We start from the raw sequence: 15,161 nt of genomic DNA on the forward strand, positions 1-15,161 counted from the left end.
AGTTACAATTTAGTTAGCACGAATCAATTCCATTTATTACAAGTCACTATGTGGCCTCTGTCACCTCCTCCCTGCACACTCACTTATTTCCATTTAGGAACTGCGGCTTTTGGTTGGAATCGCGCTTTATTCAAACTCCACGATTTTATGTGTAATAAAAGGCGGCCCTGTGGTACCAACGCCTCCATTCCCACCCTATCAGCTGTTCGCTTTATTTCGGTTTATTGCTGAACACGCACAGCCTGGAGGTTCATTAATGCCCCTCTGGCTGGCGGGGGGTTCGGTTGAGGGACAGCTCAATTAACAACTCATTAACGACTTGCGTTAATTACCGCGCCGTGAGTAGGTGCTGACGTAAGCGGCGCGCGGCGGCGGGCGGAAGTGACGTGTGAGTCGCGCGCTGCTGCTCGCAGTCTCCGGTGGCAGCGGCGGTGAGCGGGGCGGGGGGGGCGCGGAGGCTCTGAGGGGATACTGAGGGGACACTGGGGGGCTCCGTGGGGCTCTCGGGGTTGTGGGGGAAGCCCAGTGCTGAGGGCGTGCGGCGGAGCGGCCGCGCTGGCGGGTCTGTGGCCGGCAGCGCTCCGTGAGGGCCGCGGAGCTGTTTGGCCCCGCCGGGGCTGCGCGGGGCGTGGGCGGTGTTGGCTGCCAAAATGGGCTTCGTTCCGCGGTGTGCGGCAAGCCGGGAGTGACACACGAGAGGGAGACAGCGATGAGTTAGCTCAGAGTTGGGTGCTCTGGGTATTCCGCAAGTCAAACCCCCAGTTCTCATATTTTTGCTGTTTATACATTTCAGTAAAGCAAGGAATTTGTGCTCATTGGCTATAAGTGACGTAGTTCTCTTGTGACTCAATATTCCTCCTTCTGTCTATTAGCTATCTCGTGCTAATTAGTACTGTGCTCAGTCTCTCGTTTCTTCAGTCAGTGGTCGTGCTGGAATTACCTTTTCCTTAGTGACAGCTGATTCTAGCACGGTTGCTGAATTGACTTCGTTGTTTTTATCCTTATCTCAGGAGTTCTGCCTGTTCTCCTATAAATTCTGCATTCCTTGTGTCCTTTTTTCCCAAGCTTTGTTAACTCCCCCGAGGTCTCAGGTCATCATTAAATGTGTGGCACCAAACCTTGGCCACAAACTGTTTTGTGTGCTTTGCAGCAGCTCCCTGAGTTCCTAGCAGAGTCTTTCCTTTGGGTTTAAAACAGACATTTTTGGTTCACCATAAATTAACTCCAGCTTAACTTTACTCAAAAATAAAACAGTGTTTGCACTGAAAAAAATGTGTGTAAACCAGATTTACTTGTTGCGTTTGTCAACATCTTTTACAGAGGGTGTTTTTTTAACTCAAATGGGTGATGAAAAGGATTCTTGGAAAGTGAAGACTTTAGATGAGATTCTCCAAGAGAAGAAGCGAAGGAAGGAACAAGAGGAGAAGGCAGAGATCAAACGTATGAAAAATGTAAGCTGGCCTTTGGGATTCATTTTAATTAATTATTTACTTTATTAGTAGAAAAGTGCATTTTAATGATTTTCCGGAGATTTTTCTGATTTTCTCATGACCTGACAGCTGAATTATTTTCTGTGTGGTCCCTAATTCCAGGGTTTAACAAAAGTATAATGCTTTGTGAAGATTTCATTGGTCTTGCATTATATAATATGCTTTGTTATAGTTATTGGTCAGAAAATGTAAATTAATTAACTGGGACTTGCAGTTCAAGGAACAACTTAACGATTTTATGGAAGAATGGGTTAAAATCATCGACTTGGAATCACTTTTATGTTGCTGTTTGGTTTTGTGCAGCTGTGTACGAAATAATTATTGCAGGAAAAAACACACAATACGGCAATTCTCCTGAGTATTTAATTATGTCAAATTAATGCACTTCAGCTATAATTGCAGTCAAAGTGCTGCTGTCATAAATCAGTGGATTTTACAGGGGTGACTAGTCCAGGCTGAATTTTTGAGCCAGCAATAGAAGACTTCAGTAATATTTAATTTTTTTCATTTTGAGCCATACAAGTAAATGGAATTTTCCCCTCTCCTGTGATTCCCTCAGTCAGATGACAGGGATTCCAAGAGGGATTCTCTTGAAGAGGGGGAGCTGAGAGACCACCGCATGGAAATCACCATCAGGAACTCACCTTACAGGAGGGAAGACTCCATGGAAGACAGGTAAGAATGAGAAAATAAAAATAGAAACAGTTAATGGAATTAACCTTTCAACATCTTGAGAAGAGGGTTTCAAATATCTGAAGGGAAAATCTAATTTTTTAGTGACCAGAAGTGGAAATCCTTTTTATAGAATACATCAGGTTACTTTTTGAAGCACTGGTGAAGATTTCACAGAGTTGTGTTTCAGTTTTGATTTAGGGTTATTGTGGAAATTCAATATAAAATGGGCATCTTTTCAAAACAATCTGGATTTCCCCTGTCAGCTCCCTGAGTTTATTCCTGTCCTGCCTTCCAGGGGAGAAGAAGATGATTCCTTGGCTATCAAACCACCCCAGCAAATGTCCCGGAAAGAAAAAACCCACCACAGGAAAGATGAAAAGAGGAAAGAGAAACGCAGGCACCGGAGTCATTCTGCAGAAGGTGCTTCTTGCCATTCTTGGAAGCTTCTGGTTTCTGGGAGTAGAGTAAATAAAAATAACTCAGACTAAAGGAAACAGCAGGTGGATAAGACAGAGGAATTTAAACTTTTATTATTTCTTTGGCTGTTTAGTGTGTTTAGTGCCCTTATGGGAATACCAGAGGTGTGAACATGGTTGAGAAGACAGAAATCTCTCTGGGACAGGGACACTGAGGTCACTTTTACTCCTTGAAGCCTGATAAGATTCTCGTTTCACTGAGTGAAAGACCTCTGATCTTTGTACCTGCCAAAGAAAAAAATATCCATTCTAGAGACATTCCTACTGTCTTCCTGTCAATAACAACCATTTTTTACTTTAATACAAATATTAATGCAAGATCTTACAGACTTCAAACTTTCCAGCTCCTTTCAGAACAGGATTTGCCTTTTTAAGAAAACATCAGAGGTCATGGCAATAGGTTCCCATCAGTTTCACCCTCTTTAAGTTCTGTTTTTGGTGAATATTTTGAGCAGTAACACTCAGAAATTGAATTCTGTTTGTTCAAGGGAAACATGCCAGAGTGAAGGAGAAGGAGCGGGAGCATGAGCGTAGGAAGAGACATAGAGAAGAGCAGGATAAAGCCCGGCGTGAATGGGAGAGACAGAAACGGAGAGAGATGGCAAGGGAGCATTCCAGGAGGGAGAGGTACATCCATCCCTCCCTCCCCTGGGGAGGGAGATCAGCAGCTGCCTCCTCTGAGCATTTGTTGTTGTGAAATAACCAAAAAAATCCACAGTGAAAACTTGTCTGTGTTTCTGGGAATATGTTGTCTGACGGACTGTGTTCTTCTCATTAATTATTTTTAAGTGCTTTGTTCCCATGGACATTCACTGCCAGTGGTTCACTGTAATAAAAAGATTGTATGGTCTCAGAAGTTTTTTCAACCTAAAAAAAAGTACAAACCAGATTTGCACAGTATCAGGGGATTAATTTACTGAACTGGCTTAATTTCTGCTTAATTCCTGATAGGGTGGAGGACTCCTGGTCTGGGTCTTTTAAACCTGTTTTTTAAGGGATGAGCTGGAAAACTCCACCTGTTTTTGACTGATGCACAACTGGGGGTATTGATAAGGAAGTTGAGTTTAGTGGTTTGGTGCTGCAAACCAGTTTTCCTTATCTTTGTGACCTGAATTTGTAACAAACAAAAATTATTTTCCAGAGATCGTCTGGAGCAACTTGAGAGAGAAAGGGAAAGAAAAATCCGGGAGCAGCAGAAGGAACAACGGGAGCAAAAGGAGCGAGAAAGGAGAGCTGAGGAGAGGAGGAAGGAGAGGGAAGCAAGGAGAGAAGGTGACTCCCTCTGCATAAATATTCTTCATATTTACTATCACTGCTGACACAGTGGTGGAATGGAGGGATAGAAAGTGGTTTTTTTACTTAAAGCAGTGCCAGAATTTTGAAAAAATGGGAGGGGAAAGGAAATGTAAGTTTTACATGGGGAGATAATGTGGTGATGTTATGTGCCTTAAATATCCTGGTAGGTTGATCAGTCAATGAGTCTTTGCCTCTCCCTGTCAGGGAGATCTCCTATAAAAACAAGATTTTGGTGCCACTGTGCAGCCAGCACAACCCCAGTTGTTCTGAACTCTTTGGCTGAGTCTAACTCAGTTTGATAGAGGTTGAAACCTCAAAATTCAGTGTTTGAAAGATTTGGGGGAATAAATTGCAAACAGGGAGAGGTCATGTAAGTACTCCAGGCATGGGAAATGCTGTGGTGGGAGTCCAGTGGGAAGATCTGGTGCCTGAACAGTTTAAGTTCTGCACTTGAACTCTTCTCACAGCATATTGGGTGTTTGTAATCTCATCTCAGATCAGTTTTGGTTCAAGGATCTCTGTCCCAGCTTTCAGAGATAAAAATCAGAGCCTATTCCTGTGATCAGGTGAAAAAGATTATTCAAGAATAGCAGAACAAACCATATGTTTTGCTTTCTCTTTCTTGCTCGGCTCATACCAAATAGCTCCTTTTTGTGCTTGCCTTTGTGCTGATAGTGCTCAATCTGTGTAATTGTTCATTTAATTGGTTTTATTGTTCTGAATGTTCTGTCAGCTCCTTCTAAACCTCAGCTGGTTTTATTCTTTTACATATTTTTCACTTCTTTCTCTGGCATTAATGCTTTAGAATCAGGGTGTTTAATGTGTAACATACTGGGCAGCTTGCTTCTAAGTGTGGCAGCAGCTTTCTCTAAGCAGTACAAATCCATATTTTATTTAAGATAAGTCAAAGCCCTTCATTCTCCCAGATTAAACTAGATTCCTGTCCCACTCTTCCCCGTTACCCTGTAAAAAGGAAAAAGAAAAGCATTCAAGTCAGGTGGCTGTGGCAGACAGGACAACTCTAATTAGGCAGATGTAACAATTTATTGTGGTTTTGTTTTCCCTAGTTTCTGCACACCATAGAACAGTGAGGGAAGAATATGGAGACAAAGCAAAAATGAGACCCTGGAGTCGCAGCCCTTTGCGCCAGCAGAGAGACAAGCTTGAGCAAGGAGAGAGCAGGAAACCAGGTAGCATCTGCCACTCTACACTGTCTTGGGGGGCAGCAGGAAATGGACTGGGGTAGCGTTTAATTTTTAGTCTCAAACGAACATCCTAGGTGCTCAGTTAAGTATTGTCCAGCTCAGCCCCAGCGGTGTAACTCTGGAATCTTCACAAGTATCTCTTTTCTAAAGCAGTGCTGGTTTTGCAGGAGTTGCACAAGTGACAAATGGAATGGATTTAGGGGTAGGAGTAGCAATTGGAGAAGTTTCAAAATGAGTTAACCTGTTCAGTGGTGAAGGAAGCAGCTGACTGAATTTTTAAAACCCTGCAGTTGAATTCCCTTGCAGGTTAAAAAGGGATTGGTTGCTCCAGCTCCAGTTGGATTTCGGGTTAGGAGTTAAACTACCTTAAAAAGTGGCCTCACAGGGATCAATGCACACATCACTGATTCTGCCATCTTGTAGAAGAAATTAAATTCTTAAGGCAGAGTTCTGCTTAGATGATGAATTTTATTTTCCAAGCCAGAAAATGGTCCCACCTTAAGGTTCTGGGGGTAGAGAACTTGCACAAGTGACATAAAAATGCCTTTGTTTGAAGGAGAAAAGCTCTGTGTTTGCCTTGCTAACGTGTGCAACTGTGAAAAGAAATGTAGCCACTCAGAGGAGGATGGAATTGGCTGGAATTCCAAGTGGAGGCAGGCAGCAAGTCCTGGGAAACTCCTGCCTCATCAACCACCAGGGATTTTTAATGGTGATCACTGTACTGGAGCAGTGAGCACTGACAATAACTAGTGTGTAAGGACCCTGTCCTGGTGATTCTTGTCACCATGGTGCTTTTTTCTCTTTTTTTCGTTTCAGTTCATCTTAGAAAACCTTAGGAAGACATCATGTTTAAAAATCAAGTCAATATTCCATATTTTTGGCTCTTGGTCCTGCACCACTGCGATTCAGAAAAGCTGTTTGTCACTGAGCAGTGTGAAATGATTATTTTTTTTAAGTGCTCTGAATTTCCAATACTGAATGTTCAGCACTGATTTAATGCCAGCAGAAAGTGAAGCAGTTATCTGGGAATTCAGAAGCTTGGAAATGATACTCATTTAGCGCTGTGTTTTTAATTTTTATGGTTTCAGCAGTAAAAGAAGAGAAACAAGAAGAGAGGGATCCTCTGTCAGACTTGCAAGACATCAGTGACAGTGAGAGAAAAACCAGCTCGGCAGAGTCTTCCTCAGGTGATTACATGCAATTTAGGAGCTGTAATTAATTGTACAGATGTAATTAATTTCTCTGCTGAGCAAACACTGTTAGTGTTAAGTGCCTGATTATTCTGGACAGAATCTGGATCAGGCTCAGAAGAGGAGGAGGAAGAGTCCAGCAGTGAAGGCTCTGAGGAAGAGGGAGAGGAAGAAGAGGAGGAGGAGGAGACAGGAAGCAATTCTGAGGAAGTGTCTGAGCAATCAGCAGGTGAGAATCACAAAGGGCCTCCAGGGGTGTGTGATTTTCTTTTTTTCTCGTCCTGTGTTGTTTTATTTGAACATTTTCCTTTTCTCTTAGTCTAGGCTAGGATGAGACCTCACAGGTCAAGATAACTAAAAAGAAAAAACCCAAGTACAAGTCCTATTCTATCCTTTTGTGTAGAGGTAATACCAATTCTTCATCTCAGAAGCCAGATCAGAAACCTGAAAGCCATTTTTGTCTCCATAACTGGTCAGCAGTTCAGGTGGTTCTGTAACACATCAAATACTCTGCAGAGCACAATTTGCATGTCTTTGGGGGGTGGTGAAATCCAGATATCTTTATAATTTTGAATTATTTTCTGTTGAAAATTTCAGAACTTCTTTCTAAACAAATAAACATAATAACAAAAGATTCAGTAAAGAAGTCTGGGCACAGCTGCTTGTGCAGTTTTGTCATTAATTAGTAAAGAAAAGACACAAGAGCAGGCTCTGATGGCTGGGTGTTTTTCTTTAAAATCAATTACAGTTAATAAGCAAATATTCATAATTTATTTACCTGCCCACTTCCCAATTCCCAGACAAAGTTGTGTTCCCTGTTGGAAGCATTTGCTGTCCAAGTGAAACAGAAGTGCTTGGTCACTAACAGTGCAGATGCCTGGTGAGATAGGAGAGGATTTCAGCAGGGATTTGCCTTCCAAGGAGCTGCAGAAATGTGGAGTTTTTCTAATCAGACTTGGTTCTGTTTTGCAGAGGAGGTGAGTGAAGAGGAAATGAGTGAAGAGGAGGAACGGGAGAATGGAAACCACATCCCAGTTGGTACAATGCAAATACTGACTGTTTTAAATAAGTGTTTGGCTGAGTTTTTGCAGCTAAATAAATCTATTTCTACAAATATTTAGAAGATTGAAACGCTATTCTCATGTCAAATTCAGAAATTCCTTGAAATCTGCTCCAAGCTTTATGTTTAGAGTGAATCAGTCTAATGAGCTGATGTTTCCTTATCTTTCATTTTTGTGTTCTTTTGTCCTGCTCTCTCATCAAAAGAGTTTTGCAATCAGAATGAGACATCCTAGGTCTCATTCATTCAGGTCTCTTTCATTTTGGTGTAAAGATTTTTTTTTTCTGACCTGCTGCATTAACACTGGAAATTGTAGGTGAATTCTTAAAAGCATCACCTTTGCCAAGAGGAGAAATTTGGCTTCTCCATGATCCTGTCCCTTGCAGCGCTCAATGTTGTCACCACCTTTATTTGCCTAAAGCTATTTAATTACTCCAGACAGCTCTTCTTTCCACGACTGATTCTGACTTTTAAAGTTCCAGAGTCAAGGTTTGACCGGGATTCTGCAGGGAGCGAGGTGGAGGAGGAGGAGGTCGGGGAGGGATCTCCTCATTCCAATGCCATGACAGAAGGGGAATATATTCCTGATTCTCCAGCTTCCTCCCCCATTGATCTGAAACAGGAGCTTCCCAAGTATCTTCCTGCACTCCAGGTAGGGGATCACCCTCCTAGATGTAGGTAAGAATGTAATTATATCATTGATGTCTGTTGTCTTGGTATTGCCATCTGAAAATAGATCCTTTTGAGAGTTCTGTTACCATGAAGAGAAACTGGTTATTCTTTATGTACCCCACAGCGAAGTGTAGAAATGCTAATAAAAATCAGATTTTTACTAATTAATTATGTGAAAGCTAACTGTGAAAGGTGCTGAGTTGCTGCCTTTGCCTTTGTGGCAGATATTTAAGATTATTCTGTGCAAAAGTGAATGGAAAAATTTAGTTAATCTGCTGAAACACAAGCTCTGTGCAGGATTCCTTTAGAAACTCTATGAAAAATAAACCACAAAGATACCTTTCTCATACGGTTTATAGCTGAATTATTCTGGTAAATTTTAACTGCGAAGGTGCTGAAAATTTTAAAAAAGCAAAACCTTCCCCCAGACACTGGAGGAATAAATGTTGTCCCTGTGTTTTTTCAGGGATGTCGCAGTGTGGAGGAATTCCAGTGTTTGAACAGGATTGAAGAAGGAACCTATGGTGTGGTGTACAGGGCAAAGGACAAAAAGACTGGTGGGTATCAGTGCCCTCCACTTTCTTCAGGGTATTTAGGGCAGCACTCATGTGCAAATTATTTCTGCATTTTTCAGTGATGAACAAAATCTATTTAAAATATTTCTTTACCAGCAAGCTGCTCGTTTTTGAGGCAAAACAGGACAGTTAATTAAATATTTAATCAGTGAGAGAACACTGGGGGACCTGGTAATATGTATTTATTAACTGTGTGATGGGAAATGTTTTCCCTTTGCAGATGAAATTGTGGCTCTGAAGCGACTGAAAATGGAAAAGGAGAAGGAAGGTTTTCCTATAACTTCCCTGAGAGAAATAAATACAATTCTGAAAGCACAGCACCTAAATATTGTCACTGTCAGAGTAAGGCTGCAGTCTTTTATGTCTGAAGTACCTTTGTTCTTGAAATACTCCTCTTGGCTTTTAAATATGACAGCATCAGCAGCCCTGGCAGATCTTGCTTCTGTGAACAGTTGTGTGCTGCTCCTAAGGCTGTGTAGAGATCATTGTGCACAATCTGATGTTTTACAAAACAATGAGCTGTTTATTAATAGAAAAAATACATTTCTAAGGATTTTACCAATGGCAGCTTCCATTCTCTTGCCAGTATATTTCTAAAATTGATTTTGGATGCTTTTTAAACACCATGTGCAGGTTTTGCTCATCTGGTTCTGTGTTGCAGGAGATCGTTGTGGGCAGTAACATGGATAAAATCTATATTGTGATGAACTATGTAGAACATGACCTCAAGAGCTTGATGGAAACAATGAAACAGCCTTTCCTGCCAGGTACTGTTTGCCACAGTACCCCGAAATTCTCAGAGCTGGAAAAGTGGCCAACACAAATGGCATAAATGACCCTGCTGGCAGCAGAGAGCTGGCTTTAGGCAGTGCCATGGGTTGCTTTGGAATGTCCCGTGTTCCTTGGAACTGAGATTTCCTGGCTTTTTCTGTTTGTTCTGTAAAACTTGACACAAATTAAGGTGTTGGCTGATCCTTGTGGTGGTAGCTGGTGATGAATCCAGTTTGTGCGTTTGGGGTGGAGCTATTCAGAGGTGAAACTGGGGGAGTTTCCCCTGTGCTGAGCTGGAAAAGAATACTGGGCTTTAATTTTGGCTGCTTCCTATGCAAGACAATAATTTCTGAGCATAATTTGGATGAATTCCAGCTGCCCAAATGAATTTTGCTGCTCTGTGACACATTTTTAAGGTGCAGGCTATACTGTGCTTTTAACTTGTCACTCCTTCCTCGGCTCTTCCCAGTTCTCCAAAAAAAAAAAAACCACAAAGACAGATTTATCTTCTTCAATACATGTGGGGTTTTTTTTACGATTCCAGGGGAAGTGAAGACTTTGATGATTCAGTTACTACGAGGGGTCAAACACCTCCATGACAACTGGATCCTTCACCGAGACTTGAAAACTTCCAACCTGCTGCTCAGTCATTCGGGCATTTTGAAAGTAAGAATTAGGAAAAAATTGAGGAAATCAGAACAAATTCCATTCTGCAGAATTACACAGAGTTATAGCTGTGCCCAAAGTTCTGTGAGATGGCCATCGTGGCACTGATGGTGAATGAACAGTGCTGGAAATGTTGCTTATTTTCCTTTCAGGTTGGAGATTTTGGATTAGCCAGGGAATATGGGTCTCCCCTGAAGCCCTACACCCCTGTGGTTGTGACCCTGTGGTACAGAGCTCCAGAGCTGTTGCTTGGAGCAAAGGTGAGTTCCTCCTTGTTCCTCTGGCTGCTGGAGCAGTGACTGCAGGCTTGACTGTATTTTATAAATCACAACCAAAGTGTGAACATGCTTGGGTCTTTATACTGATTCATGGGGGAAAATCCTGAATATTCAGTATTTTTCCTCCTAATGACGTCTAAAACCCTTCCATCCTCCCCAGACAGAGGGTGGGAGGGTGACAGATGGATGTTGTCCCTTGGAATGCTGATGTGGTCAGTGGTGATGGACTTCCCATGGATTGTGGCAAAACGGTTTTGTGTGTTCTGCTAAAAAAAACCCAAATAAATCCCCCAAAAACTGCAACACACCTCCAAACAAATCAGTGAAAATATCTTCCTGATTTTTCTGAAGTGTAATTTTATTTCCCTTCTTTCCAGGAATATTCCACAGCCATCGACATGTGGTCAGTTGGGTGTATTTTTGGGGAGCTGCTGACACAGAAGCCGCTGTTCCCAGGGAAGTCAGAAATCGACCAGATTAACAAGGTTTTTAAGGTAATTTTTTAATGTTTTGGGATTTTGACTGGTTTTAGAAGTGGAAACATTGGAATACTGCATATTACTCTTTTAACAGAGATTCAGCCTTAATCTGCTTTACAACACTTTGGGTAGGCTGAGACCATGATTTATTGTGTCTGTTTTCTCTGGATAGTTCCCAACTCCTAATGAATAAATAAAAGATTGCACTCTGAGTTTATTAAAGAGATATTTTAATTTGCAGGATCTGGGTACTCCCAGTGAAAAGATCTGGCCTGGTTACAACGAGCTGCCAGCAGTGAAGAAAATGACCTTCACAGAATATCCCTACAACAACCTGCGCAAGAGATTCGGTGCTCTGCTCTCTGACCAGGGCTTTGACTTGATGAACAAGTGGGTGCCGAATTCCAGGGGATCCCTGGGAATATGTAGGCAGGAAAACAATTTTCTGTGTTGTGAAAGGTTTCTAAAATCAAGCCCAGGCTGTGCAGTTACACTGTGTTACCAGAGTACCTGGTGTGTTAATAGAATGTCTAAAGTCTCTCTGGAAATAGCAAAAATTGTAAAATATTCTAATGCAATTGTCCTGGATCCCTTTGGAGCTGTATCTGTCTTATCCAAGGGTCTGAGTTATCCAATGATTTACACCTCTGGGAGCAAAGCTGTGCTGCTTGGATGTGTAGTTCCAGCTGCTGTCCCTTCAATTACAGGTTCATGGAGGAGCCTGCCTTAAAAATCAGCTCTGGTAGATGATGTGGCAGCAATCATTAAGAGAATTTTACCTAATTAATAGAATTACACCTAATACCCAGTCATAGAATATACAAAATTAATACAATTATATCAAATAATAGAACGATTAATAGAATTATACCCAATACCCAGTCATAAAATTACACCAAATTAGTCCAGTAAAAAAGTTATACCAAATTAATAGTTATACCCATTACCTAGTCCTAGAATTATACCTAATACCAGTAATAGAATTAAACCAAATTGAAAGAATTATACCCAATACCCAGTCATAGAATTATACTAATTATACCTAATAACCAGTAATAAAATTATATCCAATACCAGCAATAGAATTAAAGCAAATTAATAGAATTATACCCAATACCCAGTTATTAGAATTATACCCAATACCCATGGAATTGGTATTGCGTATAATTCCAATATGGAATTATCATGGAATTGTACCCAGGTAATAGACTTATACTCAATACCCAGTCATAGAATTATACATTATTAATCGAATTGTTCCCAATACCCAATAATAAAATGATACCAAATTAATAGAATTATACCCAATACCATTGATAGAATTAAAGCAAAGGGACAGAATTCTACCCAATACCTACCCATAGAATTACACCCAACTAATAGAATTATTCCAAATTAATAGAATTACACCCAATACCAGTAATAGAATCATCCCCAGTACCCAACACCAGAGCTGTGTTGAACATCACAAAACCCTCAACCACATTTCTGAACAATTCACAATTTGCAGGACTAAAATTTCCCATTTTTCCATCCTTGGCAGCTTCCTGACATACTACCCAGCGCGCCGGATCACGGCCGAGGATGGGCTGAAGCATGAGTACTTCCGAGAGACCCCGCTGCCCATTGACCCCTCCATGTTCCCTACCTGGCCAGCCAAGAGCGAGCAGCAGCGGGTCAAGAGGGGCACCAGCCCTCGGCCCCCTGAGGGAGGGCTGGGCTACAGCCAGCTGGTGAGTGTGGCATGGCTCCAGAAGCTGCCCTGGGACTGGGCTTTGCTTGGCATCCTGAGATTGACCTGCACTGCCAGGGACAGTCCAGCTTTCCTTCCCAAAATCAGTGCTGGTGAGTGTGGCATGGCTCTGGAGCCTGCCCCAGGGCTGGGCTTTGCTTGGCATCCTAAGATTCACCTGGACTGGCAGGCAAAGTCCAGGTTTTCTTCCCAAAGCCCAGGGAAGGTCCAGCTTCCCTTCCCAAAGGCCAGTGCCAGTTACTGCTCTGCTCCCAGAATCACCATTTCAAGGCATCATCAGAAATGTCTGGTTTATCCTAGTGCAGAGCAGTTTTCTCTTTTGAAAATACTCATTGTTTTACAACTTCATCTAAGCTCTTAAATTTGGGTTCGAAATAAACCCACAGCCTGGTAAATGATACAGATCTTTGGGATAGAAACAGATGCCTTTTTCTGGTCTTGGAGAATTCCTAAGAGGCCAGGCTGGTGTTCTCTCTGTGATAGATCCCTTCTATCTATCCATGGCAACTGTGCTGGCCCCATAAGTATGGCATGCTAGGTTCCTAATTCTGTAAAATTCTTATTACCTGTTCCATGTTGCAGTGTGGCTGAAATGACCCTGTACTATATTTTACTCAATTCACAGTTTAAGTAATACAAAAATTTTATTTAGCCTTGATTTTTCAGGGTGTAAACATTGCAATGGAGGATGTGCACTGTATGTTGGATTTAGATGCTCAATAAGTGAAGTTTATACTTATTTATACCCATTTTTTTATCTCTCTCATGCAGTCAGAAGTGGGTACAGGAACTAGCAACACTCAAACTGCTTTTAGCAATGGCAGATTTTGAAATAGCAATATTTAAAGATTATGAATAACCCAGCATGAACCTTAACTGACGCCACAAAATCAAACATTTGTTTCTCATCTTGAGATATTTTGATTATTTTTGTTGTTTAGATTTTTGGAGACATAAATGCAGCTGCACAGCCCCTGATCAATTCTCTGTGCTTGGTTTTCACAGGGTGATGATGATCTGAAGGACACAGGTTTCCATCTGACCACCACAAATCAAGGAGCGTCTGCTGCAGGACCTGGCTTCAGCCTCAAGTTTTGAACTCAACATGAAAAAGGCGGGGGGAAAAAAACCCACAAAGGAATAAGAAGCACCATTCATGTGAGTGGATTTCAGTGCCCCAGTTCTATTCTCTGTGTCAGGGGCACCAGATGTTTTTCCCTGTGAAAAAAACTCACAGATTACCACAGATTCCAAGGCTTTTGTTTTATAAATCAATGTGGAGTTTAACTGCTGCATTCCATTAAAAGACTGGAGTTACCTGAAAACCCCAGGATCATCACAAGCTGTGACAAAGGACAACTTGAAATAACAGTCCTGGAACAGTTTATTGTTTATTTTTAGAGGGTTTTTTTGTTGAATTTTTTGTTTTGTTTTGTTTTCCTTGTAAATTTGTAGAATTAAAATAAATTTTCAATTGTTTAATAGTGTGAAGGATTTCATTGCTTCACATGCAACGAAGTGGGATGTTGGTGACAGTAAAGACTTTATTTTTTATTTTAAGTAAATAAATTTTTGTTTGTGTCTGAATATATTTGGGGCAAAAAGAAGAATTACAATTCTGAGATTTGTGTCCTGTTAACTTTGGAGAGAACTGGGCTGGGTGTGATGCTCCCTGACCAGATTTTTTTTTCTGTAAATGTATTTACAGTGGTGCAAAAAAAATTACTCTATTGTTTTATAAATCAAAAAGATTCAATATGGAGACTTGAAACTTTATTTTTTGTGAAAGGTCTTTTTTTTTAATATGCCCCTTTTCCATCCAGAGAAGAACTCAGCTTTTGTGGTTATGCAAGGCCACATTCCAGTCCTTTCTGGGGAAAGAGGAGTGGAGGAATCATTTTGGAATCTCATCCGCTGGAGCCCCTGATTTGTGAAGCTGTCACTTTGTTCTGGGAACAGAGAGATCTGTAAAACACCACGTTTTCCTGCAACCACAGCTTGGCACCAGGCCAGTAAGGGATTAACTCAAATCCTAAACATTTTATCAGTTTCAGTCCATTTTGGAGAGTTTTCCTGGGTAAAGGCGGTCGGGCTGGAATGTGAACGTGCTGCAGTTGCGGTGAGTTGGGAAAGCAGCCTGGTTGTTTTCCTGTTCCCCTCAGCCCTGAAGGGGAAACAGCTGAAACATTCCTGATTCCAGAAGCTTCCCCAGGAACCCACTGAAAAGCCAGAGTGCAGGGAAGCTCTGAAGGATTAAACCATGACCCCTCTGCATAGTTTGGCTATGGCATGGAATTGTTTCCTTCACAGCATCCCTGCCCCCAGCTTTGCTAGCCACTCCTGAGCTCTTTTCCAGCTGGATGTGGCACTTCTACCTCATCCTGAGGGAGGAGATCACCTCATCTCCCACAGGATCTCAAGGCTCAGATCCCACAAGGACCAAACTCTGAGCAGCTCAGACCTGTCAAGGACCAAGCTCTGAGCAATAAATGCATCTTGGGATAAGAGGAAAACCCTCAAACCACAGGAAAGAACTTGGGGAAAAAAGCTGTTCTGTGGATCCTTGAATTTAACG

At 41.7% G+C, this 15,161-nt stretch overlaps 1 protein-coding gene across 6 annotated transcripts; it reads left to right on the forward strand.

Moving 5' to 3' along the window:
* Positions 1 to 295: 295 nt before the first annotated feature.
* On the forward strand, positions 296 to 14,524 carry LOC102112958 (cyclin-dependent kinase 11B). Of its 6 annotated transcripts, XR_001331988.2 has the most exons (21): positions 296 to 431; positions 1,321 to 1,451; positions 2,050 to 2,165; positions 2,461 to 2,585; positions 3,130 to 3,268; positions 3,783 to 3,913; positions 5,005 to 5,127; positions 6,231 to 6,329; positions 6,433 to 6,561; positions 7,305 to 7,370; positions 7,869 to 8,044; positions 8,531 to 8,621; positions 8,860 to 8,981; positions 9,301 to 9,406; positions 9,955 to 10,076; positions 10,229 to 10,336; positions 10,732 to 10,848; positions 11,075 to 11,223; positions 12,377 to 12,566; positions 13,592 to 13,744; positions 14,410 to 14,524. XR_001331988.2 is itself a non-coding variant. In XM_014259183.2 (20 exons), the coding sequence occupies exons 2-20, from the start codon at positions 1,341 to 1,343 to the stop codon at positions 13,682 to 13,684; spliced, it is 2,313 nt and encodes a 770-aa protein (XP_014114658.1). In that variant the 5' UTR covers positions 296 to 431; positions 1,321 to 1,340; the 3' UTR covers positions 13,685 to 14,073. The 6 variants fall into 6 exon arrangements, 5 of the variants coding, with proteins under 5 accessions (XP_014114658.1, XP_014114659.1, XP_087922523.1 ...); XM_014259183.2 differs by lacking the exon at positions 14,410 to 14,524 and having other exon boundaries at positions 13,592 to 14,073; XM_014259184.2 differs by lacking the exon at positions 14,410 to 14,524 and having other exon boundaries at positions 7,875 to 8,044; positions 13,592 to 14,073.
* Positions 14,525 to 15,161: the final 637 nt, after the last annotated feature.

This window comes from Pseudopodoces humilis, chromosome 24 (assembly GCF_049639895.1).
Source record: "Pseudopodoces humilis isolate 2021_Gansu_Grassland_sample_001 chromosome 24, ASM4963989v1, whole genome shotgun sequence".
Lineage (NCBI taxonomy): Eukaryota > Metazoa > Chordata > Aves > Passeriformes > Paridae > Pseudopodoces > Pseudopodoces humilis.